Genomic DNA, 23923 nt, shown 5'->3' on the forward strand with positions numbered 1-23923 from the left:
GTTGGGAAGCCTGACATGGGGCTCAGAACCTTCACTCCAGTGGGTGGACTTCTGTGTTATAAGGTATAAGTGTTTGGCAGTCTGTGAGGCACCCACGCAACCAGTTACGGGATTTGGTTTTACTGTGATTGCGCCCCTCCTAGTGTCTCACTGTGGCTTCTCCTCTGTTTTTGGATGTGGGGTATCTTTTTTTTTTTTTTTTTTTTTTTTTTAGTCTTCCTGTCAATGATTATCCAGCAGCTAGTTGTGATTCTGGTGTCCTCACAAGAGGGAGTGAGAGCACATCCTTCTACTCAGCCATCTTGGTTTCAGGCCCAGGATGTCTGTACTCTTTAGCTATCATCCTTAGCCCCCCAGTCCTAAACAACCATTAAACTAATCCCTGTTTCTGCATATTTCCCTGGTCTGTACAATTTGTATAAATGGAATTATATAGTCTTTTATGACTGCCTTCTTTCACTCAGCATAATGTGTTCAAGGTTTATCCATGCTGTAGCATATGTCAAAAATTCATTTCTTTATGGCTGGATAATCCATTGTATGGATATACCACATTTTGTTCCTCTATTCCTCAGCTATTTTGTGTCAGGGTTGTTTCCACCTGTTAGCTATTATGAATCATGTTGCTATAAACATTTGTTTACAAGTTTTTGTGTGGACACGTTTTCATTTGGTTATATACCTATGCATGGAACTGCTGAGTCATATAGTAACTCTATGTTATCATTTGTGGAATTGCCAGACTTTTCCAAAGCAGATGCACCATTTTATATTACTACTAGCAGTGTATGAGGGTTCCAGTTTCTCTAATTCAGGCTAACACTTGTATCTTACTTCATTATAGCCATTATAGTTGGTGTGAAGTGGTATCTCATGGTTTTTCGGGTAGACTGCCTATTTCCTCTTCATTTGTTAGGTCTGGTGGGTTTTTATCTTGCTCCTTCATCTGCTGTGTGTTTTTCTGTCTTCTCATTTTGCTTATCTTACTGTGTTTGGGGTCTCCTTTTTGCAGGCTGCAGGTTCGTAGTTCCCGTGGATTTTGGTGTCTGTCCCCAGTGGCTAAGGTTGGTTCAGTGGGTTGTGCAGGCTTCCTGGTGGAGGGGACTAGTGCCTGTGTTCTGGTGGATGAGGCTGGATCTTGTCTTTCTGGTGGGCAGGTCCACGTCTGGTGGTGTGTTTTGGGGTGTCTGTGGACTTATTATGATTTTAGGCAGCCTCTCTGCTAATGGGTGGGGTCGTGTTCCCGTCTTGCTAGTTGTTTGGCATAGGATGTCCAACACCGTAGCTTGCTGGTCGTTGAGTGAAGCTGGGTGCTGCTGTTGAGATGGAGATCTCTGGGAGATTTTCGCCGTTTGATATTCCATGGAGCTGGGAGGTCTCTTTTGGATGGGTGTCCTGAAGTTGGCTCTCCCACCTCAGAGGCACAGCACTGCCTCCTGGCTGCAGCACCAAGAGCCTTTCATCCACACGGCTCAGAATAAAAGGGAGAAAGAGTAGAAAGAAAGAATTAGTAGAAGTAGAAAGAAAGAAAGAAAGAAAGGAGGGAGGGAGGGAGGAAGGAGGGAAGGAAGGAAAAAAAAGAAAGAAGATAAAGTAAAATAAATATAAGAGTTATTAAAATAAAAAAATAATTATTAAGGGGAAAAAAAAACGGACGGATAGAACCCTAGGACAAATGGTGGAAGCAAAGCTGTACAGACAAAATCTCATACAGAAGCATACACATACTCACAAAAAGAGGAAAAGGGGAAAAAATAATATATCTTGCTCTCAAAGTCCACCTCCTCAATTTGAGATGATTCACACTCAGTCAGGACGAGGTTAAAGGAGCTGCTGATTCGGGGGCTCTGGCTCACTCAGGCCGGGGGTGGGGGGGTGAGGGAGGGGCACGGAGTGCGGGGCAGAGCCTGCGGCGGCAGAGGCCGGCAGTGACGTTGCACCAGCCGGAGGCGCGCAGTGCGTTCTCCCGGGGAAGTTGTCCTTGGATCCTGGGACCCTGGCGGTGGCGGGCTGCACAGGCTCCCCGGAAGGGGGGTGTGGATAGTGACCTGTGCTCGCACACAGGCTTCTTGGTGGCGGCAGCAGCAGCCTTAGCGTCTCATGCCCATCTCTGGGGTCGGTGCTTTTAGCCACGGCTCGCGCCCATCTCTGGAGCTCCTTTAAGCAGCGCTCTTAATCCCCTCTCCTCGGGCACCAGGAAACGAAGAGGTAAGTAAAAGCCTCTTGCCTCTTCGGCAGGTCCAGACTTTTCCCCGGACTCCCTCCCGGCCAGCCATGGCGCACCAATCCCCTGCAGGCTGTGTTCACGCCGCCAACCCCAGTCCTCTCCCGGTGCTCCGACCGAAGCCCGAGCCTCGGCTCCCAGCCCCCGCCAACGCTTTGCGGGAATCTCTCCGCTTTGCCCTCCGCACCCCTGTTGCTGTGCTCTCCTCTGCAGCTCCGAAGCTTTCCCCCTCCGCCACTCGCAGTCACTACCCGCAAAGGGGCTTCTAATGTGTGGAAACCTTTCCTCCTTCACAGCTCCTTCCCACTGGTGACGGTCCCGTCACGTATCTCATGGTTTTGATTATGCATTTTCCTGATGACTAATGATGTCATGCATCTTTTCATGTACTATTGCCTATTAGTATATCTCCCTTGGGGAAATGTCTGTGCAGATCCTTTGCTCATTTTTATATTGGATTATCTTTTTATATTGAACTGTTCTTTATATATTCTAATAAAATTTCTTACTAGATATATGATTTGAAAATCTCCCAAAGGGTCATCTTTTCATCCTTTGAAACACAAAAGTTTTTAATTTTGAAGTCCATTTTTTTAAATTGTGCTTTTGATGTTACATCTCTCTTTGCCCAATCCAATGTCATGAAGATTTATGTTTTCTTTCTTAGTTTTAGCTCTTACATTTAGGGCTTTGGTCCATTTTGAGTTGATTTTTATATATGATGTGAGTTAAGGATCCAAGTTCATTCTTTTGCATGTGGCCATTGAGTTTTCCCAGCACCATTCCTTCTAAATGCTATTCTTTCTCCATTTTGGCAGCCTTGTTGAAAATCAGTTGATCACAGATGTTTGGGTTTATATCTGGATTCTTCACTTCATTACATTAGTCTGTATGTGTGTATGTGCCAGTACCACACACACTTGATCACTATTGGTTGTACTGAATTGTGAAGTTGGTGTGAATCCTACTTTTTTCTTCTTTTTTTTTTTTTGTGGTACGCAGGCCTCTCACTGCTGTGGCCTCTTCCGTTGCAGAGCACAGGCTCCGGACGCGCAGGCTCAGCGGCCATGGCTCACGGGCCCAGCCACCCCACTGCACGTGGGATCCTCCCAGACCGGGGCACGAACCCGTGCCCCCTGCATCGGCAGGCGGACTCTCAACCGCTGTGCCACCAGGGAAGCCCTTTTTTCTTCTTTTTAAAGATTGTTTTGGCTATTCTGGATGCCTGGCAGTTCCATATGAATTTTACAATCAGCTTGTCAATTTCTACAACGAAGTCAGGTGGGATTCTAAAAGAGATGGCATTGGATGTACATCAGTTTGGGGAGCGTTATCTTAATAATGCCAAGTCTTTTGATCTATAAAATGGGGTGTTTTTCTAATTTTTAGAAACAATGTTTCTAAATTCCCACAGTGTTTTGTAGTATTCAGAGTATATGTTTTGTACTACTTTTGCTAACCTTATTCTTAAAGATTTTATTCCTTTTGGTAGTATTAGAAATGAAATTTTCTTAATTTCCTTTTCAGATTGTTTAAAGTGTAGAGAAATAGTTGATTATTGTATATTGATTTTACATCCTGCAAACTTACTGAACTCATTCTAATAGTTTTTAGTGGATTCCTTAGGATTTTCTAAGATCACGTCATCTGCAAAGAGCAATCATTTTACTTCTTCCTTTCCTATCTCGATGCCTTTTGTTTCTTTTTCCTGCCTAACTGCCCTGGCTAGAACCTCCAATACAATATTGAATAGTAATGTCAAGAGCAGAAATCCTTGTCTTCGTCCTGATCTTAGGGGGTAATAGTCAACCTTGACTATTAAGTGTGATATTAGTCGTGGGTTTTTCATGGATGCCCCTTATGAGATTGAAGAAGTTCCATTCTATTCCTGATTTGTTGAGTGTTTTTTATCATGAAAGGGTGTTGGATTTTGTCAAATGCATTTTCTACATCTTTAGATGTGTGATTTTTTTTGTTTTATTCTATTGATATGTATTACATTAATCATTATTTTAAAGTGTACCCAAGATTTGTTTTACTCAGGTATAGTAAGGTGACAGATTTAGTGACAACTGCCTTATAATTCTCAAGAGAAAGGAGCATTCCATGCAGCCACATGGGGAAGTATCAAAGTTGGTCAGAAGCCTGGAGAAAAGAATGCATGGGGCTTCCCTGGTGGTGCAGTGGTTGAGAGTCCACCTGCCGATGCAGGGGACACGGGTTCGTGCCCCGGTCCGGGAGGATGCCACGGAGCGGCTGGGCCCGTGAGTCATGGCCACTGAGCCTGTGCATCCAGAGCCTCTGTTCCACAACGGGAGAGGCTACAACAGTGAGAGGCCCGCATACCGCAAAAAATAAAAATAATTAAAAAAAATAGAATGCATGGCCCACAGCCTTATGGTCGTTTCCACAGGAAGGAATGGGCAAGGCATGGTAGGCAAGTTTGAGAAATCTTAGGATTGAACAGTTTGAGTAGTTTCCATGCGTGCAGCCTACTTTTCAGGTACCTGGCCCTGGGGTGATGTAAGGTGAGGGAAATATTGGCTTGACATGTGAGTTAGATAAAGGAGGTGTTTGGGATGTGGACTTTGGATTGGTTGGTTTGCATGAAAGGTAAGTTTTTTGCTATCTCTACAAATTCATTAGCCCTGGGAGGGACAATCTCTCCAGGCCCCAGGGATGTCAAAGTTCATAAATATAGAAAATAAAAAACATGACCAATAGAATCACTTTCAGATGTTAAACCAACCTTGTATCCCTAGGATAAATCTCATTTTGTTACGGTGTATAATTCTTTTTATATGTTGCTGGATTCACGTTGGTAATCATTTGTCGGGGATTCTTGTGTCCATATTTATAAGAGATATTGGCCTGTAGTTTTATTTTCTTGTGATGTCTTTATCTGGATTTGGTATCAGGGTAATACTGGCTTCATAAAAATAAGTTGGGGAGTATTCCCTCTTCTATATTTTGGAAGAGTTTATGAAGAATTGGTGTTAATTCTGTAAATGTTTGATAGAATTAAGCAGTCAAGCCATTTCTTCATGAGTAGTTTTATTTGTTGTGTTTTTACTACCATCTCTTCATTTGTTATAGGCCTATTCAGATGATTGTGTATTTCTTCTTGAGTCTGTTTCAGTAGTTTGTGTCTAAGAATTTGTCCATTTCATCTAAATTATCTAATGTAATCAATTGTTTATACTATTCCTTTATAATCCTTCCTTTAGTTCTTTAATCTGGTTTCCTTTATTTCTGTGAATATATTTATAATTGTTACTTTAAGTATTTTTTCTGATAACTCCAGCGTCTGGTTACTTCTGTTGCCTGCTTTTTTTCCAATGTGTAGGTCTTACTTTCCTATTTCTTTGCATGCCTCACAGTTTTTTAGGGAAACTGGACATTTTAGATAATATATTGTAACAAGTCTGGGTACTGGTCCTCCTGCCCCCCTCTGTAGCTTGTTAGTGTTATTTGCTTGTTTATTTGTTTAGTGATTGGCTGCATTATTTTAGTTAAGTCTTATCTTCCACCAGGTTCTAGGTACTTTTGCTGTAAACTTCTTTGCCACAAACATTTTCACCACATAACTAGTTGGCCATAGGGTAATTTTGCCATAAAAAAATAAAATAATGAAAAAGAAAAGAGGCACATTAAAAGACTATTTCTAAATACAAAATATTTGATTGCATTTAAGTTATGTGTAGATTCTTAGCAATACTGCACAAATAACTGATTTTATTTTGTGGCTTGTATGTAAAGCACTTATCTTTGAAGTCTTTCATTTATAGTATCATGGTTTTTTGGGTTTTTTTTGCTTGTTGATTAGTCTTCTCATTTGGCATTGAACTTTTTTCTTTTTCACTAAAATTTCTTCCTTCATTAAGAGAGGTATCAGCTCCAAACACTAGGATGCGTACTTGTAACTGAGCTTTGGTGTGTTGTGAAAGCCTCTACACTGTTGTTGGTTCTTGGCATGTTGTCACATATCCCTTGATGGGTGTTCCAAAGTTCTCTGGGAAATGTTGCAACTCTGTGCCTTTGAGGCCCTCAGCTTCTTTCTTCTCTAACGTAGTGTGTTTCAAAATAAGAAAACAGGGACTCTCCTGGTGGCACAGTGGTTAAGACTACACACTCCCAATTCAGGGGGCCCGGGTTTGATCCCTGGTCAGGGAACTAGATCCCACATGCATGCCGCAACTAAGAGTTCACATGCCACAACTAAGGTCCCCCCTGCCACAACTAAGGAGCCAACAAGCCACAACTAAGGAGCCCACCTGCCACAACTAAGACCCAGAGCAACCAAATAAATAAAAGTTTTTTTTAAAAAAGAGAAAATCAAAACCTAAAAAGGTGGGGGGAGCACAAAAAATTTTTTAAATACCTTATTTAAAAAAATAAGAAAACAACTCTTGGAGCAAATAAATCGTCACTGGCGGTTAAAGCCTTCAGTAACGTGAATAACAGGAAGAAATGCTAATGCATTTAAACCAATTGAAAGCAAACTGTTAACCAGTTAATTTTATCTGGCATGGCAGAATTGCTTTATGGCCATTTAGTTATGCACCAAAAATGCTTGTGGTGAAAATGTGTGCAGCAAATATGTTTATGGCAAAGAAGCTTAATGGTGAAAATACCAAACACGCCCCCCAACCCCTACTTTTTTGGTTGCTCCTCAAGATGACACAGCTTTGGGTATGCCCTGGTTACCCTGGGGTGGTAACAGTTTTTGTAGGGCTCCCTTTCCCTCTTGTCCACACCAAGCTGCAAACTCCACTGATTGCTGATTGATTGCTGTGTTGTTTTCAACAATGACATTGGGCATAAATTGCTCTACAAACGAATTCAATCAAATTCTGGTTCTTTTGAAAAGTTTAACTTCTGAGATCAGTGTTTGATATTTTTTTCAGTGTCCAGGTGTGTTCCTCCCCTGTAAACTAGAGGGCCTGTACTTTAACCTGTTTCTTGAATCTCCTAATTGCCTTTCATCACAGCTGCCTCTGTTCTTAAGAGTACCCCTAGGGTTGAACTTCTCTAAGGGGGCAAATGAAGTCAGTTCCTTTGGGAAGAGATTAGGTGCTATCTGCCCAGGCAAGATCTCTAAACCAGGGCTCTGGATTTGTGGGTGGGGACAACAGCAAGCTACTCTGTATGACACCCCTGCTCTAGAAGCCTAGCACTTGGTGAATGTGGAACAGCAGCCTGTGACCCTCACAGCTTGTCTCTTTTGGTATAGAACCACTACCTCAGGGACCAGGGTAAGGGTGATCAGCACCCCAGTATTCTCAGCATGCTGCAACCAAAGTAGAGTCTCCGTTCCATGAGTGGGAACTGGGTAGAAGAAGGAACTCTCACCTCTCACCTATACTTTCCTACACTTAGCCTCAGTCACAGGTAGATGGGGGCAGGGTGGGAAATGCTGATATTCTCCTCCTAGGAATAAATCCCTCCTACTGGGATCTGGGGAGAAAGGGAACCCTGTGTTCTTAGCTCCAGCAATCTGAAGTCATCTCTGCTTTGCTGAGCTGGCAATGGAGAGGGAAGGAATAGTCTTGCTTAAACAACACAAACTCTCCTTTCTTACCAAATTTTGATACATTTTATTGAATAGATCTTTCTTCATTGGCTGTTTGCTTTTAGAACCATTTCCAGAGGCTTTAAATTTTTTCATTTTCATTTTTTTCGTTAATAATTTTCACCAGTTTTGCTGGGGAGTGGGACAGTGGAGCTTCTTACATTATCATGTTAGAAATGGATCTCTGATGCTATAGTTTATGCTATTAGTATAGCTGAGTGTTAGATATGCTATTCTCAGAAATTTAATATGACTAGAGACAAGCCTTTTAAAATTTCTGAGGCAGTATAAGAGCAACTGTTGTCATAATAGCTGCTAAGAATAACATAATTAGAGATCAAAATGAATAAATGATAAGTTATTGGCTTAATTTCTTACTAGATGTAAAGACCTGCAAAACAATCAGATGACAGAAAAACTGTAATGATTGACTCTGAATTTGTAATTTGACTACAGAGAGAGAAGAATTCTGGGAGCAAATGTGTGATTTCCATGCATTCCAGGACCACTACCATTATACAAGACCCTAAGAATCCAGAACATACGAAGACATTTACTTTTGACCTGGCATACTGGTCTCACAATGGATTTCAAAAGGATAAGGATGGTGTGTTTATTTCAGCTGATCCTAGCAGTAAATTTGCAGGCCAGGTAAATTGCTTTAAAACAACTTCAATGGTAGTTTTTTTTTTTTTTAATAAAGTGTTGACAATATACCGGTACAATTATTTTTATGCAAGCATACTACAATATATGCTTCCATATGAGAGTTTGGTTTTAAATTTATTCCTTTTCATGTTAAATATGAGGTCCAAAAGTGTAGCTATTGCCTAAATATTTAGACACTCAAGTCAGTTATTTTCCAATGTACTGACATTTTTTGAAAAAGGAATGTCAAGTCAATTATATTTCCTTCTCTGAGATGAGCAAAATAAGCAAAATTGCACAGCACTCAGCATTTGAGAACTTTGGTTTATTGAGTATTTATCATACGCCATGCACTATTCTGCCTTAAAGTTGCTCACAATTTGCTGTAGGGAGACAGGCAAAAAAGTGCATTCAAATGTTACAGTTTCTGTGATAAAAAATATTTATGGGATACCACGGGGTTCAAAGGAAAAATGGTCATTTCAATCTGGACAGAGCTCATTAAGCTTCTTGAATCTGTGGGTTTGTAATTTCCATCAAATTTTGAAAAAATTTCAAACAAAATTTCTCCAAGTATTTTTGGTCTCTTCTATTCCTTCTGTGACTCTAGTTACATGTATGCTTGAGATTGTGCCATAAGTCACTGAGGTTCTTTTTTTTTTTTTTTAACATCTTTATTGGAGTATAATTTGCTTTACAATGGTGTTACTTTCTGCTTTATAACAAAGTGAATCAGTTATACATATACATATGTTCCCATATCTCCTCCCTCTTGCGTCTCCCTCCCTCCCACCCTCCCTATCCCACCCCTCTAGGTGGTCACAAAGCACCGAGCTGATCTCCCTGTGCTATGCGGCTGCTTCCCATTAGCTATCTATTTTACGTTTGGTAGTGTATATATGTCCATGCCACTCTCTCCCTTTGTCACAGCTTACCCTTCTCCCTCCCATATCCTTAAGACCATTCTCTGTAGGTCTGTGTCTTTATTCCTGTCTTGCCCCTAGGTTCTTCATGACCTTTTTTTTTCTTCTTAGATTCCATATATATGTGTTAGCATATGGTGTTTGTTTTTCTCTTTCTGACTTACTTCGCTCTGTATGACAGACTCTAGGTCCATCCACCTCACTACAAATAACTCAATTTTGTTTCTTTTTATGGCTGAGTAATATTCCATTGTATATATGTGCCACATCTTCTTTATCCATTCATCTGTTGATGGACACCTAGGTTGCTTCCATGTCCTGGCTATTGTAAATAGTGCTGCAATGAACATTTGGTACATGTCTCTTTTTAAATTATGGTTTTCTCAGGGTATATGCCCAGTAGTGGGATTGCTGGGTCATATGGTAGTTCTATTTGTAGTTTTTTAAGGAACCTCCATACTGTTCTCCATAGTGGCTGTATCAATTTACATTCCCACCAACAGTGCAAGAGGGTTCCCCTTTCTCCACACCCTCTGGTCACTGAGGTTCTGTTCACTTCCTCCCAACCTTTTCTCTCTGTTCTTCCTGTTTGCATACTCATCTTTAAAAATTCAGCCCAAATATTATAGCCTTTGTTAAACCACCCCAAAAAATACTCTCTGTCAAATAGTTCTAACTTCACAAATGCACTGAAAGGATTTAAAGGATCTCCTGGGAATGCACTTTGAGAGCCACTGCCCTAGAGCAATGAATAAAAAATCAATCAACAAAAATATAACTAATGAGTCAAGTGTGGGGAAATGGAATTATGAAACAAACTCAAAGTGTGGCAGGAAAAGAGGGAGAGAAAAAAAACAAAGAGGAGATGAGACAAATAGAATACAAATAACAAGATGGTAGATTTAATGCCAACCATTGATTATTTTATCAAATGTAAATAAACACACCAATTAAATGGTACAGATGATCAGATTTGGTAGGAAAAGCTGGATCCAACTACATCTGTTTACATAAGCCCAATTTAAATATAAATAAATAGATATCCATGTAAACACTAAGAGAAAGAAAACTGCAGAGGCTATATTTACATCACACAAAGTAGACTTCAGAACAAGGAATATTTCATAATGATAAAGTAATCAGTTCACTAGAAGACATACTATCCTAAATGGGTATGTACCTAATAACAGAACTTCAAAGTACATGAAACAGAAACTGATAGAAATTGAAGGAGAAATATACAAATCTACAATTGTGATTGGTGACTTCATCACTCCTCTCTGATTAACAGAACAAATAACCCCAAGTCAATAATATTATAGAAGACCAGAACAATATCATCAACCTAATTGACAATTATAGAACAATTCTGCTACCCCCATTCAACCATAGCACTACACACTTTTTTTGAGTGAACATGGAACTTTCTTTATGATAGATCATATTCTGGATCATTAAACTAGTCTCAATAAATGTAAGATAACTGAAATCATACAAATTACATTCTCTGACCACAATGAAATTAAACTAGAAAGGAATGACAGAAAGGTATTAGGAAACTCCTCAGATATTTAAAAAATAGCAGATTTCTAAACAATCCATAGGTCAGGGAATAAACCATAAGGGAAATTAGTAAATATTTTGAACTGAATGAAAATCAAAATATCAAAATTTGTGGGATGCAGCTAAAGCAGGGCTTAGAGGAAATTTTATAGCATTAAATGATTATATTAGAGAAGAACAATCTTAAATCAACAGTCTAGGCTTCCACCTAAGAATTTAGAAAAAGAAGAGTATAGACAAAGCAAAAGAGGAAGAAATAAGAACGATTAACTTAAGACAGTAAAATAATAGAGAAAAATCAATTAAAAGCTGGTTCTTTGAAAATAACAATAAAATTGATAAACCTGTAGCCAAATTGATCATCAAGGAAAAAAAGATACAAAGTACCAAGATGAGAAATGAAAGAGAGATGTTACTGCAAATCTTACAGGCATTAAAAAAATAATAAGAGAATATTATGAACAACTTAATGCTGATAAATTTAAAAACATAGATGAAATGGACACAGTCTACTGAAGTTCACACAAAAAGAAATAGATAACTCAGGTAGCTCTATATCTATTAAAGAAATTGAATTTATAGTTAAACTTCTCCCCTCAAAAACTAAGCCCAGATGACTTTTCTGTGAATTCTACTAAAGGAAGAAATAATGAGAATTATGAAAAAAAAAATCTTGTAGGTGATAGAAGGACCATTCATTTTTTGAGGCAAATATTACACCAAAACCAGCCAAATACTACAAAAACACTACAGATTAATACCCTTCATAAACATAGACACAAACATTGTTAACAAAACTTTAGCAAATAGAATCCAACAGTATACTTTTTAAAATACATCTTTGTCAAGTAGGACTTCTTTTCCTGGGAATGTGATCAGATGCAGAAAAAGCAATTGACAAAACTCAACACCCAATCATGATAAAACTCTCAGCAAACTTAAAATCGGAGGGAGCCTCCTAGAAATAGAACTCCCTTCAGTACATAGGTAACATAACATTTGATGGTGAAACAATGAATATGTTGCCCCTAAGAATGGGGACAAGGCAAGGAGGTCCAATCTCATCATTTCTATACAACATCTACTGCAGGCCCTAGCCAGGGCAGTTAAGTCAATTAATAGGAAGTGAATGATATGCAGATTGATAATGAAGAAGTAAAACTATTTGCAAAAAAAAAAAAACTATTTGCAGAAAACATAATTATCTATGCAAAAAACCCTAAGGAATCTACCCAAAAAGGGAAGAAAAAGCTATTATAGTGAATAAGTGTGTTTAGCAAGGTCAATATACAAAAATTGATAGTATCTCTCTATTCTAGCAGTGAACAATTGGAAATTAAGATTTTAAAATATTTACAATAACATCAAAAGCACAAGATACGTGCAAAATCTGTACACTATGAAACATTACTGAAAGGAAGACTTAAATGAATCAAAAGACTCAACATTATTAAGAAGTCAAATTGATCAATAGATTGAAAGAAATCAAAATGCCAGCAGTAATTTTTTGTAGAAATTGATACATTGTTTCAGTAATTTACATGGAATTGTAAAGGACTGACAATAGCCAAAATTATTTTGAAAGAGAATAAAGTTAAAGAACTTAAACTCACTATAGATAGACCTACAGTAATCAAGACATTGTGGTATTGGCTAAAAGACAGGTATAACAGATCAATGGAACAGAATACAGTGTCCAGAGACAGATCATCATATATCATCGACTGTATTTTTACAAAGCAGCTGTAATAGGTTGAATAGTCTCCCCAAATTTATGTCCACCCAAAGACTCAAAATGTGACCTTATTTGGAAACAGGATATTTGCAGATGTAATTAGTTAAGATGAGGCCATCCTGGATTAAAGTAAGCCACAAATCCAGTTCTTTTAAGAGGGAAATTTTGACACACAGATACACAGGGAGGATGCCATGTGACAATGGGGACAGAGATTGGAGTGATGGAGCTATAAGCCAAGGAATGCCAAAAACTGCTGGGAGCAACCAGAAGCCAGGAAGAGGCAAGGAAGGATTGTTTCCTACAGCATTCAGAGAGAGCATGGCATTGCCAATACCTTGATCTTGGACTTGTAGCCTCCAGAACTGTGAGAGAATAAATTTCTGTTGTTTTTGGTCACCCAGTTTGTGGTAATTTGTTATGGAAGCCCAAGCAAACTAATACAGGTGACAACGTTCTTCAAAACTAAAGTCTTTGAACAAATGGTGCTGGAGATATAGGATATCCATATGGAAAAATATGAACTTTGATCCTTTCCTCACACCGCATACAAAATGAACTCAAAATAGATCGTAGATCTAACTTTTAGAGGTAAAATTATAAAACCTCTAAAAGAAAGTATAGGAGAAAATTGTAGTGATCTTGATTTGGCAAAGAGTCTTAGATAGGACACAGATCATGAAAGAAAATATTTGTTAAATGAGACCCATTAAAAACACATTTTGCTCTTTGAGAGATACCAATAAGAGCATGAAAAGGTAAGCCATAATGAAAGGAAATATTTGCAAAATATATATATGATAAAGTACCCAAAATATATAATGAATTCTTACAACTTAAGGGAAAAAAAGGAAGAAAAGTCAGTTTTTTAAAAATGGCAGGGAATTCCTTAGTGATCCAGTGCTTAGGACTCAGTACTTTCACTGCTGAGGGCCTGGGTTCAATCCCTGGTCTGGGAACTAAGATCCCACAAGGCACACAGCATGGCCAAAATAAAAAGAAAATAGCAAAAAATTTGATCAGAGACCTCACCAACAGAGATATATAAATTACAACATAACCTAAAACCAATGAAAAAGTATCCAACTTTATTAGTCATTAGGGAAATGCAAATTAATACCACAATGAGAGAATACTACACATACATGAGAAATGTCAAAAATTAAAAACAGTATCAAGTGTTAACATACATGAATGGAACAACTGGAGCTCTAATACAGTGCTATGGCCATGTAAAAGATTCAGTTATTTTGGAAAACAGGCAGTTTCTTTAAAATTTAAGTATACATTTAACATACAATCCAGCAATTCCAAGAGAAATAAAAATATATGTTCTCACAAACACCTATATACAAACGTCCATAGCAACTTTATATGTAATAGTCCCAAACTGGAAACTCAGATATCCATCAACTTGTGAATGGATAATAAAATTATGATATATTTATAAAATAGAATACAATTCAGCAATAAAAGGAATTAATGATTATATGCAACAACACAGATGAATCTCAAAGCATTGTGGTAGGTAAAAGAAGTCATATACAAAAGACTGCTCACTATATAATTCCACTTAAATGACAATTCTAGAAAAAACAAAACTATAGTTACAGAAAGTAAATCATCAGGGGCTGAAAGTGAGAAGAAGGGCCTAAGTGCAAAGGGGCACAAGAGAACTTTTAAAAAACGCTGATTGTGGTGATTGTCACATGGCCAAATACATATGTCAAAACTTATGGAACTGTGTGCTTTAAACTGATGAATTTAGTGAATATTAATTTTATGTCAATAAAGAGTTTTTCCCAAGAAGAATAAAATACCGAGGAATAAATGTAGCCAAAGAGGTGAAAGACCTGTACACTGAAAACTATGACACTGATGAAAAGAAATTGAAGAAGACACAAATAAATGGGAAAGATATTCTGTGCTCATGGCTTGGAATAATTAATATTGTTAAAATGTCCATACTATCCAAAGCAATCTACAGATTCAATGCAATCCCTATCAAAATTCCAATGGCATTTTTCAAAGAGATAGAATGAACAATCCTTAAATTTGTATGGAACCATAAAAGACCCTGAATAGTCAAAGCAATCTTGAGAAAGAAGAACAAAGCTGGAGGCATCACACATCTTGGTGTCAAATTATATTGCAAAGCTATAGTAATCAAAACAGCATGATATTGGCATGAAAATGGACACATAGATCAACAGAGTAGAGAGCCCAGAAATAAACCCATGCATATATGGTCAATTAATTTACAACAAAGGAACCAAAAACATATATTGGGGAAAGGACAGTCTTTTCAATAAATGGTGTTGAGAAAACTGGACAGCTACATGCAAAAGAATAAAACTGGTCCCATACCTTACACCACTTTAAAAAAATGGATTTAAGACTTGAATGAAGACATGGAACCATAAAACTCCTAGAAGAGAACATAGAGGGTAAGCTCCTAGACCTCAGTCTTGGCAATGATATTTTGGATTTTACACCAAAAACAAAAATAAATAAGTGGGAGTACCTCAACCCAAAAAATTTCTGTACATGAAGAAAACCATCAATGAAATGAAAAAGCAACTTACAGAACAGGAGAAAATATTTACAAATCATATATTAATAAAAGGTTAATATCTAAAATATATAAATAATTCATATAACTCAATAGCAAAAAGAAATGTGATTTTAAAATGGGCAGAGGAATTAAATGGACATTTTCCTCAAAGAAGGTATACAAACAGCCAACAGATACATGAAAATGTGCTCAACATCACTAATCATCAGGGAATGCAAATCAAAACCGCAATGTGGGGACTTCCTGGTGGCACTGTGGTTAAGAATCTGCCTGCCAATGCAGGGGACACGGGTTCAAGCCCTGGTCGGGGAAGATCCCACGTGCCGCAGAGCAACTAAGCCGTGCGCCACAACTACTGAGCCTGCGAGCCACAACTACTGAGCCCGTGTGCCACAACTACTGAGCCCATCTGCCACAACTACTGAAGCCTGCGTGCCTAGAGCCCGTGCTCCACAACAAGAGAAGCCACCGCAATGAGAAGCCTGCACACCACAACGAAGAGTAGCCTGTGTTCGCCCCAACTAGAGAAAGCCTGTGTGTAGCAACAAAGACCCAACACAGCCAAAAATAAATAAATGAACTAATTCATTAATTAATTTTAAAAACCCCACAACATGATATCACCTCACACCCGTTAGAATGGCCATCATTGAAAATGACAAGAGATAAGTGTTGGTGAGAGTGTGGAGAAAAGGGAACCCTTGTGCACTCTTGGTGGGAGTGTAAATTGGTGCAGACACTATGAAAGCAGTATGGAGGTTCCCCTCAAAATTAAAAATGGAACTACCATGTGAGCCAGCAATCCCACTTCTGAGTGTTTATCCAAAGAAAATGAAATCACTATCTTGATAAGATATCTGCACCCCCATATTCATTGCAGTGTTATTTACAATAGTCAAGACATGGAAACAACCTAAGTGTTCATCGACAGATGAATGGATAAAGAAAATGTATATATACATATATATACATACATACACAATGGAATATTATTCAGCCATAAAAAAGAAGGAAATCCTGCCATTTGCAGCATATGGATGGACCTTGGGGCATTATGCCAAGTGAAATAAGTTGGACAGAAAAAGACAAATGCTATATGATATCACTTACATGTGGAATCTTTTTTAAAAATGAACTTTTAGATACCGAGAACAGATTGGTTGTTGCCAGAGGCAGGGGTTAATGTTGGGTGTCGGGTTTGAGGGGGGTGGGGGTGGGACACGGGTGAAGTGGGTGAAGGTCATCAAAAGCTACAAACTTCCAGTAAGGGAAATAAGTCCTGGGGATGTAATGTACAGCATGGTGATATACAGGCAGACCTCATTTAATTGTGCTTTGCTTTATTGTGCTTCGCAGATACAGTGTTGTTGTTGTGTTTTTTTTCTTTTTCTTTTCTTTCTTTCTTTCTTTCTTTTTTAAACAAATTGAAGGTTTGTGGCAATCCTGTATCAAGCAAGGCTTTTGATACCATTTTTCCAACGTTGCTCACTCCGTGTCTCTGTGTCACATTTTGGTAACTCTCCCGATATTTCAAATTTATCTTTTATTTCTCATGGTGATCTGTGATCAGTGATCTTTGATGTTACTATTGCAAAAAGATTATGAAGGCTCAGATGATGGTTAGCATTGTTGAGCAGTAAAATATTTCTAAATTATGATGTATACATTGTCTTTTTAGACATCATGCTATTGCACACTTACTAAATTACAGTATAGTGTAAACATAACTTTTATATGCATTGGGAAAAACAAAAACTTTTTGTGACTCACTTTATTGCATTATTTGCTTTATTGTGATGGTTTGGAACTGAACCCAGAGTATCTCTGAGGTATGCCTGTAGTTAACAATACAGTATTGTATATTTGAAAGTTGCTGAGAGAGTAGATCTTAAAAGTTCTCATCACAAGAAAAAAAATTAGGGGAATTCCCCTGTGGTCCAATGGTTAGGACTCTGTGCTCTCAATGCTGAGGGCCCGGGTTCGATCCCTGGTCGGGGAACTAAGATCCCACAAGCCACACCGCATGGCCAAAAAATAAACAAACAAACAAACAAACAAAAACTCTGTGAACTAAATTTATTCTGGTAATCATTTTTCAATATATACGTATATCAAATCATTATGCTGTACATTTGAAACTAGTATAATGTTATATGTCAATTCTATCTCAGTTTTTTAAAAGATAGTTTTATAAGACTGCAAGAACTGTGCTGTAAAGAGACTTGATTAACTTTATCAACAGCTTTCCCTCTCATCCTCCCTATCTTTTGTTGATCACCTATTAAGATACTGCAGAATTATAGTTTTACATACTGTAGTGTAGGAAAATGTTTCATGTAGTTGATGATAGGATGAAGAACAGGAAGAAACTAGAAATGTAGCTCTGTGACTTCTTGGCTTACCTAATATGCAAATCACTGACACCCAAAAGAGATTTCAATGGAAAACTATACAGAAAACTCTACAGCTAACAAAATTTACAGAATGATTCTATTCTCTAAGATTTTGTTTATTTAATAAAATTCTATGTTGCTTGTTTGAAGTTTTCAATTCATAAAAATTGGCAATAAAAGCATTTCCCCCAAATCTCCAAATAGCACAGAGGAAAAAAAGATAGCAAAACCAGTTACTTTACTAAGCTTGTGAGCACTCCTTAGGTTCAGCTAATAGCTCCTAAGGTAGAGTGGATATCTATCACATAAATACATTTTTCTGGTAAAAGTATGGTCTCAATGTTCTGAAAAACCACTGGCCAGATTCCACATTTTAAGCCTAGAGCTCCCCTAACACTTACAGTGTAATACTTTTTATTCCTTTCTCATGAGAAATGAATAGTGTAAGAAAATTGGTTATTGCCTATTGTCCTTATATAAATGACACTACGTTAGTATGTGCATCTTTCCCAGAAATAAAAATTATATAAATTACACAAATGTATATATTGCAACAAATGGAGTGTATAATGCTTACTTACTATTTTATGGATATTAGAGAACAGAAAAGAAAATGCACTTTGAGACAGCCTCAAATAAGAGAATTATTGCTGGCTATGGCAATAACAGATAATATCTCTCGTATTATAGATAACATAATAGATAATAATAGATAATCAAATGATAGATAATAAAAGCCAGACCGCATCTTCTCTTTCAAGCAATTGTGGGCACAAGCATCTGTGTCTGCCACTTAAAAAAAAAGGGTGCATATGTATATGTGTGTGTTGGCTTCAGAACCACTAGGTCTTGTTAAAAAAAAAAAGAAGAAGAAAGAAGGTTCAGCAGCAGTGAGTTATAGTGTAGGAATTTTGTGACGTTGTTTGGATTAAAGAATACAGAGAAAGCAGAAAACACTTTGACTGGTGTGTGTCCCTTGGTGCCTTGAAATTCTTGTCTAATTGCTGAATTTAAAGACCTAGCCCATGTTTTGTCAAGGCTATAAAATACTCAAATCCATTACTGATGAATACTGCCTAGTTGAAGATACATGGTGATTTGTGGTGATCAGTGTTTTCCAAACTGACAAATCCCTTTTTGGTTGCCAGCTTTATTTCACTGGTTCTAAGACAGCATCTGAGTTTTATTTCAAGTAAAAGTCATATGATACTAACTAAGGTGGAACTCACCAAAACCAGAATATTAGATTTTAAGAGTACTGTGAAAAGTCAGTGCTGAACTTGATGCCTGTGGTCTTCTTTCCAGAGAGATGTTTTCCACGATCTTGGCAGGGGAATTCTGGACAGTGCCTGGCAAGGCTATAATACTACTCTCCTGGCTTATGGCCAAACTGGCTCTGGAAAAAGCTATTCCATGATTGGGTTTGGGGCAAACAAGGGTATCATTCCAAATGTGTGTGAAGAGCTATTTCAAGCAATTGAGAACCGGGAGAAAAATCAAGAATACCAGGTATGTATTATTCTAGAATCCCTTATTTAAGGAATTTTTTTTTCATTTTGGAAATTCTCTGCCCCCAATGAAAGTTATCGGGATCTCTATTTTAGGATAATGTTAATTATCCTAAAAGGCTAGTCTCTTCAATAAATGGTGTTGGGAAAACTGGACAGCCATGTGCAAAAGAATGGAATTAGACCACTATATTACACCATACACAAAAATTTACTCAAAATGGATTAAAGACTTGAATGTAAGTTTTGAATCCATAAATGTCCTAGAAGAAAACATAGGCAGTAACCTCAATGAAATCGGTCTTAGTGATGTTTCTGTGGCTCTGACTCCAAAAGCAAGGGAAAGAAAAGCAAAAATAAACAAATGGGACTAATAAAACAAAAAACCTTCTTCACAGAGAAGGAAACCATCATTAAAATGAAAAAGCAGATAAAAAGAAATGAAACTGAGTTATTTGTAATGAGATGGATGGACTTACAGTCTGCCATACAGAGTGAAGTAAGCCAGAAGAGAAAAACAAATACCGTATGCTAATGTATATATATGAAATCTAAAAAAAAAAAAAAGGTCATGAAGAACCTAGGGGCAATATTTTTTAAAAATGAGGTCTTCCCTGGTGGCGCAGTGGTTGAGAGTCCGCCTGCCGATGCAGGGGACAAGGGTTCATGCCCCGGTCTGGGAAGATCCCACATGCCGCGGAGCGGCTAGACCCGTGAGGCATGGCCGCTGAGCCTGAGCGTCTGGAGCCTGTGCTCCGCAACGGGAGAGGCCACAACAGTGAGAGGCCTGCATACCGCAAAAAAAAAAAAAAGGGGGGCAGAAGACCTGAAAAGGCACTTCCAAAGAAGATATAGAGATGACCAACAGGGACATGAAAAGATGTTCAACGTCACTAATTATTAGGGAAAAGAAACTCAAAACCACAATGAGATATTGTTACCAAAAGTGGGGTACAGCTGCTCACTGCTCAAAAGCCAACAAAGGGGCAAGGTTGGTGGAAAGGAAAGTTTGCTTTATATTTCAGAGGCTGGCAACCTGTGAGGGAGGGTGGACTCCTGTCCGAAGGCCGACTGCCGCCAACAGTCAGTGGGCAAGAGCTTTTACAGGGAAAGGACAGAGGGGGCTACATGTAGAAACAGTAGTGTCAGCTCTGACAGTCGTCTTGAAATTGGTCGTGTGGTGATCTGATCAGCATCGTCTTGATTGTTTTAGGTATGGTTAATCTTCAGTTCCAGGGTAGGTTTGTTCCCATTTTTTTGAGGCCAGTTCTCAGAATTCTGGCAGCTTTTGTCATGGCTACAGTCTGGTCATCATACAGTTAACTTCTTCCACCTGGTGGGGTTTTTAGTATCTATAAGACAGCTCAAAGGATATGGCTCAGAATATTATCTACAGCCCTTGGAGAGGAACTAAATGTCTTTGACTATGCTTAATGACTGAATGATTATTTTAGTCTTGTTAGACTGTTTTTTTTTTAATTTAATTTAATTTACTTTTTTTATACAGTGGGTTCTTATTAGTTATCCATTTTATACATATTAGTGTATATATGTCAATCCCAATCTCCCAGTTCATCCCACCACCACCCCCACTTTTCCCCCCTTGGTGTCCATACGATTCTCTACATCTGTGTCTATTTCTGCCTTGCAAACTGATTCATCTGTACCATTTTTCTAGATTCCACATATATGTGTTAATATACGATATTTGTTTTTCTCTATCTGCCTTACTTCACTCTGTATGACAGTCTCTAGGTTCATCCAAGTCTCTGCAAATGACCCAATTTGATTCCTTTTTATGGCAGAGTAATATTCCACTGTATACATGTACCACATCTTCTTTATCCATTCCTCTGTTGACAGGCATTTAGGTTGCTTCCATGACCTAGCTATAGTAAATAGTGCTGCAAGGAACATTGGGGTACATGTGTCTTTTTGAATTATGGTTTTCTCTGGTATATGCCCAGTAGTGGGATTGCTGGGTCATATGGTAGTTCTATTTTTAGTTTTTTAGGAACCTCCATACTGTTCTCCATAGTGGCTGTATCAATGTACATTCCCATTAACAGTGCAAGAGGGTTCCCTTTTCTCCACACCCTCTCCAGCATTTGTTGTTACCATCTGTTTGTGTCATCTTTGATTTCTTTCATCAGAGTCTTATAGTTTTCTGAGTACAGGTCTTTTACCTCCTTAGGTAAGTTTATTCCTAGGTATTTTATTCTTTTTGTTGCAAAGGTGAATTGATTAATTCACCATTAATTTAATTTCTTTAATTTAATTTCTCTTTCTGAGATTTCATTGTTAATGTATAGGAGTGCAAGGGATTTCTGTGCATTAATTTTGTATCCTGCAACTTTACCAAATTCATTGATTAGCTCTAGTAGTTTTCTGGTGGCATCTTTAGGATTCTCTGATTTTCTTCTCTGATTGCCGTGGCTAGGACTTCCAAAATTATGTTGAATAATAGTGGTGAGAGTGGACATCCTTGTCTTCTTCCCAATCTCAGAGGAAATGTTTTCAGTTTTTCACAATTGAGAATGATGTTTACTGTGGGTTTGTCATATATGGCCTTTATTATGTTGAGGTAGTTTCCCTCTATGCCCACTTTCTGGAGAGTTTTTACCATAAACGGGTAAAACGCTTGTCAAAAGCTTTTTCTGCATCTATTGAGATGATCATATGGTTTTTCTCCTTCAGGTTTTTAATATGGTGTATCACATTGATTGATTTGCGTATACTGAAGAATCCTTGCATCCCTGGGATAAATCCCACTTGATCATGGTATATGATCCTTTTAATGCGTTGTTGAATTCTGTTTGCTAGTATTTTGTTGAGGATTTTTTCATCTATATCCATCAATGATATTAGTCTGTAATTTTCTTTTTTTTTTCCTAGCAGCTTTGGTTTTGGTATCAGGATGATGGTGAGCTCGTAGAATGAGTTTGGGAGTGTTCCTTCCTCTGCAGTTTTCTGGAAGAGTTTGAGAAGGTGTTAGCTGTACTCCAGATGCTTGATAGAATTCACCTGTGAAGTCATCTGGTCCTGGACTTTCGTTTGTTGGAAGATTTTTAATCACAGTTTCAATTACTTTACTTGTGATTGGTCTGTTCTTTTTTTTCTATTTCTTCCTGGTTCAGTCTTGGAAGGTTATACCTTTCTAAGAATTTGTCCATTTCTTCCAGGTTGTCCATTTTATTGGCATAGAGTTGCTTGTAGCAGTCTCTTAGGATGCTTTGTATTTCTGCGGTGTCTGTTGTAACTTCTCCTTTTTCATTTCTAATTTTAGAGTCCTCTCCCTCTTTTTCTTGATGAGTCTGGCTAAAGGTTTATCAATTTTGTTTATATTCTCAAAGAACTAGCTTTTAGTTTTATTGATCTTTGCTACTGTTTTCTTTGTTTCTATTTCATTTATTTCTGCTCTGATCTTTAGGATTTCTTTCCTTGTACTAACTTTGGATACTGGGTGCTGGTGTTGAGATGGAGATCTCTGGGAGATTTTTGCCGTTTGATATTCCATGGAGCTGGGAGGTCTCTTTTGGACGGGTGTCCTGAAGTTGGCTCTCCCACCTCAGAGGCACAGCACTGACTCCTGGCTGCAGCACCAAGAGCCTTTCATCTGCATGGCTCAGAGTAAAAGGGAGAAAAAGTAGAAGGAAAAGAAAGAAAGAAAGAAAGAAAGAAAGAGGATAAAATAAAGATAAAATAAAATAAAGTTATTAAAATAAAAAATAATTAAGGAAAAAAAATTTTTAAGTAATAAAAAACAAAAAAACGGACAGACAGAACCCTAGGACAAATGTTAAAAGCAAAGCTATACAGACAAAATCACACAACGAAGCATACACATACACACTCACAAAAAGAGGAAAAGGGGAAAAAATAATATATCTTGTTCTCAAAGTCCACTTCCTCAATTTGGGATGATTCGTTATCTATTCAGGTATTCCACAGAAGCAGGGTACATCAAGTTGATTGTGGAGATTTAATCGGCTGCTCCTGAGGCTGCTTGGAGAGCCTCTTGTTTGTTCGCACAGCTCCTGGGGTTCAGCTTTGGATTTGGCCCCGCCTCAGCGTGTAGGTCGCCTGAGGGCGTCAGTTCTTCCCTCAGACAGGAAGTGGTTAAAGGAGCTGGACGTGGTTAAAGGAGCAGCTGATGCGGGGGCTCTGGCTCACTCAGGCCGGGGGGAGGGAGGGGTACGGATGCGCAGCAAGCTGGCGGTGGCAGAGGCCGGCGTGACGTTGCACCAGCCTGAGGCGCGCCAATGATCCGACTGAAGCCCGAGCCTCAGCTCCCAGCCCCGTCCGCCCCGGCAGGTGAGCAGACAAGCCTCTCGGGCTGGTGAGTGCTGGTCGGCCCTGATCCTCTGTGCAGGAATCTCTCTGCTTTGCCCTCCGCACCCCCTGTTGCTGCGCTCTCCTCCACGGCATCGAAGCTCCCCCCTTCCGCCACCCGCCGTCTCCACCCGCAAAGGGGCTTCTAGTGTGTGGAAACCTTTCCTCCTTCACAGCTCCCTCATCTGCTTCCTCTGCCTTATTTCTGGAGTAAGCAAGTGTGTGCACGGTCTTCATGAGTGGAGTCTAGGTTTCTTACAGCCCTCTGTCAGTCTCACTGGTTTTCAAAGCAGCTAGGGGAATTCATCCTCCCGGTGTCAGACCCCAGGGCTGGGTTGCCCACTGTGTGTTCAAACCTCTCACTCCCCAGTAGGATCTCCAAGCCTGTGTAATACCTCTCCTCTTCTGTGTCCCTCCCAGGGACACAGGTCCCGACTTGAGTGCTTCTCT

At 38.7% G+C, this 23923-nt stretch overlaps 1 protein-coding gene across 1 annotated transcript in view; it reads left to right on the forward strand.

Moving 5' to 3' along the window:
* LOC112395663 (kinesin-like protein KIF28P) overlaps positions 1-23923 on the forward strand; it is an 80404-nt gene that overhangs the window by 7757 nt on the left and 48724 nt on the right. The window contains exons 2-3 of the mRNA XM_024738993.1: positions 8253-8447; positions 18939-19142. Of these exons, the coding sequence (XP_024594761.1) occupies positions 8253-8447; positions 18939-19142 (399 nt within the window). The remainder of the gene's footprint in view (positions 1-8252; positions 8448-18938; positions 19143-23923) is intronic.

This window comes from Neophocaena asiaeorientalis, unplaced genomic scaffold (genome assembly GCF_003031525.2).
Source record: "Neophocaena asiaeorientalis asiaeorientalis breed wild unplaced genomic scaffold, Neophocaena_asiaeorientalis_V1.1 scaffold347, whole genome shotgun sequence".
Taxonomy (NCBI): Eukaryota; Metazoa; Chordata; class Mammalia; order Artiodactyla; family Phocoenidae; genus Neophocaena; species Neophocaena asiaeorientalis.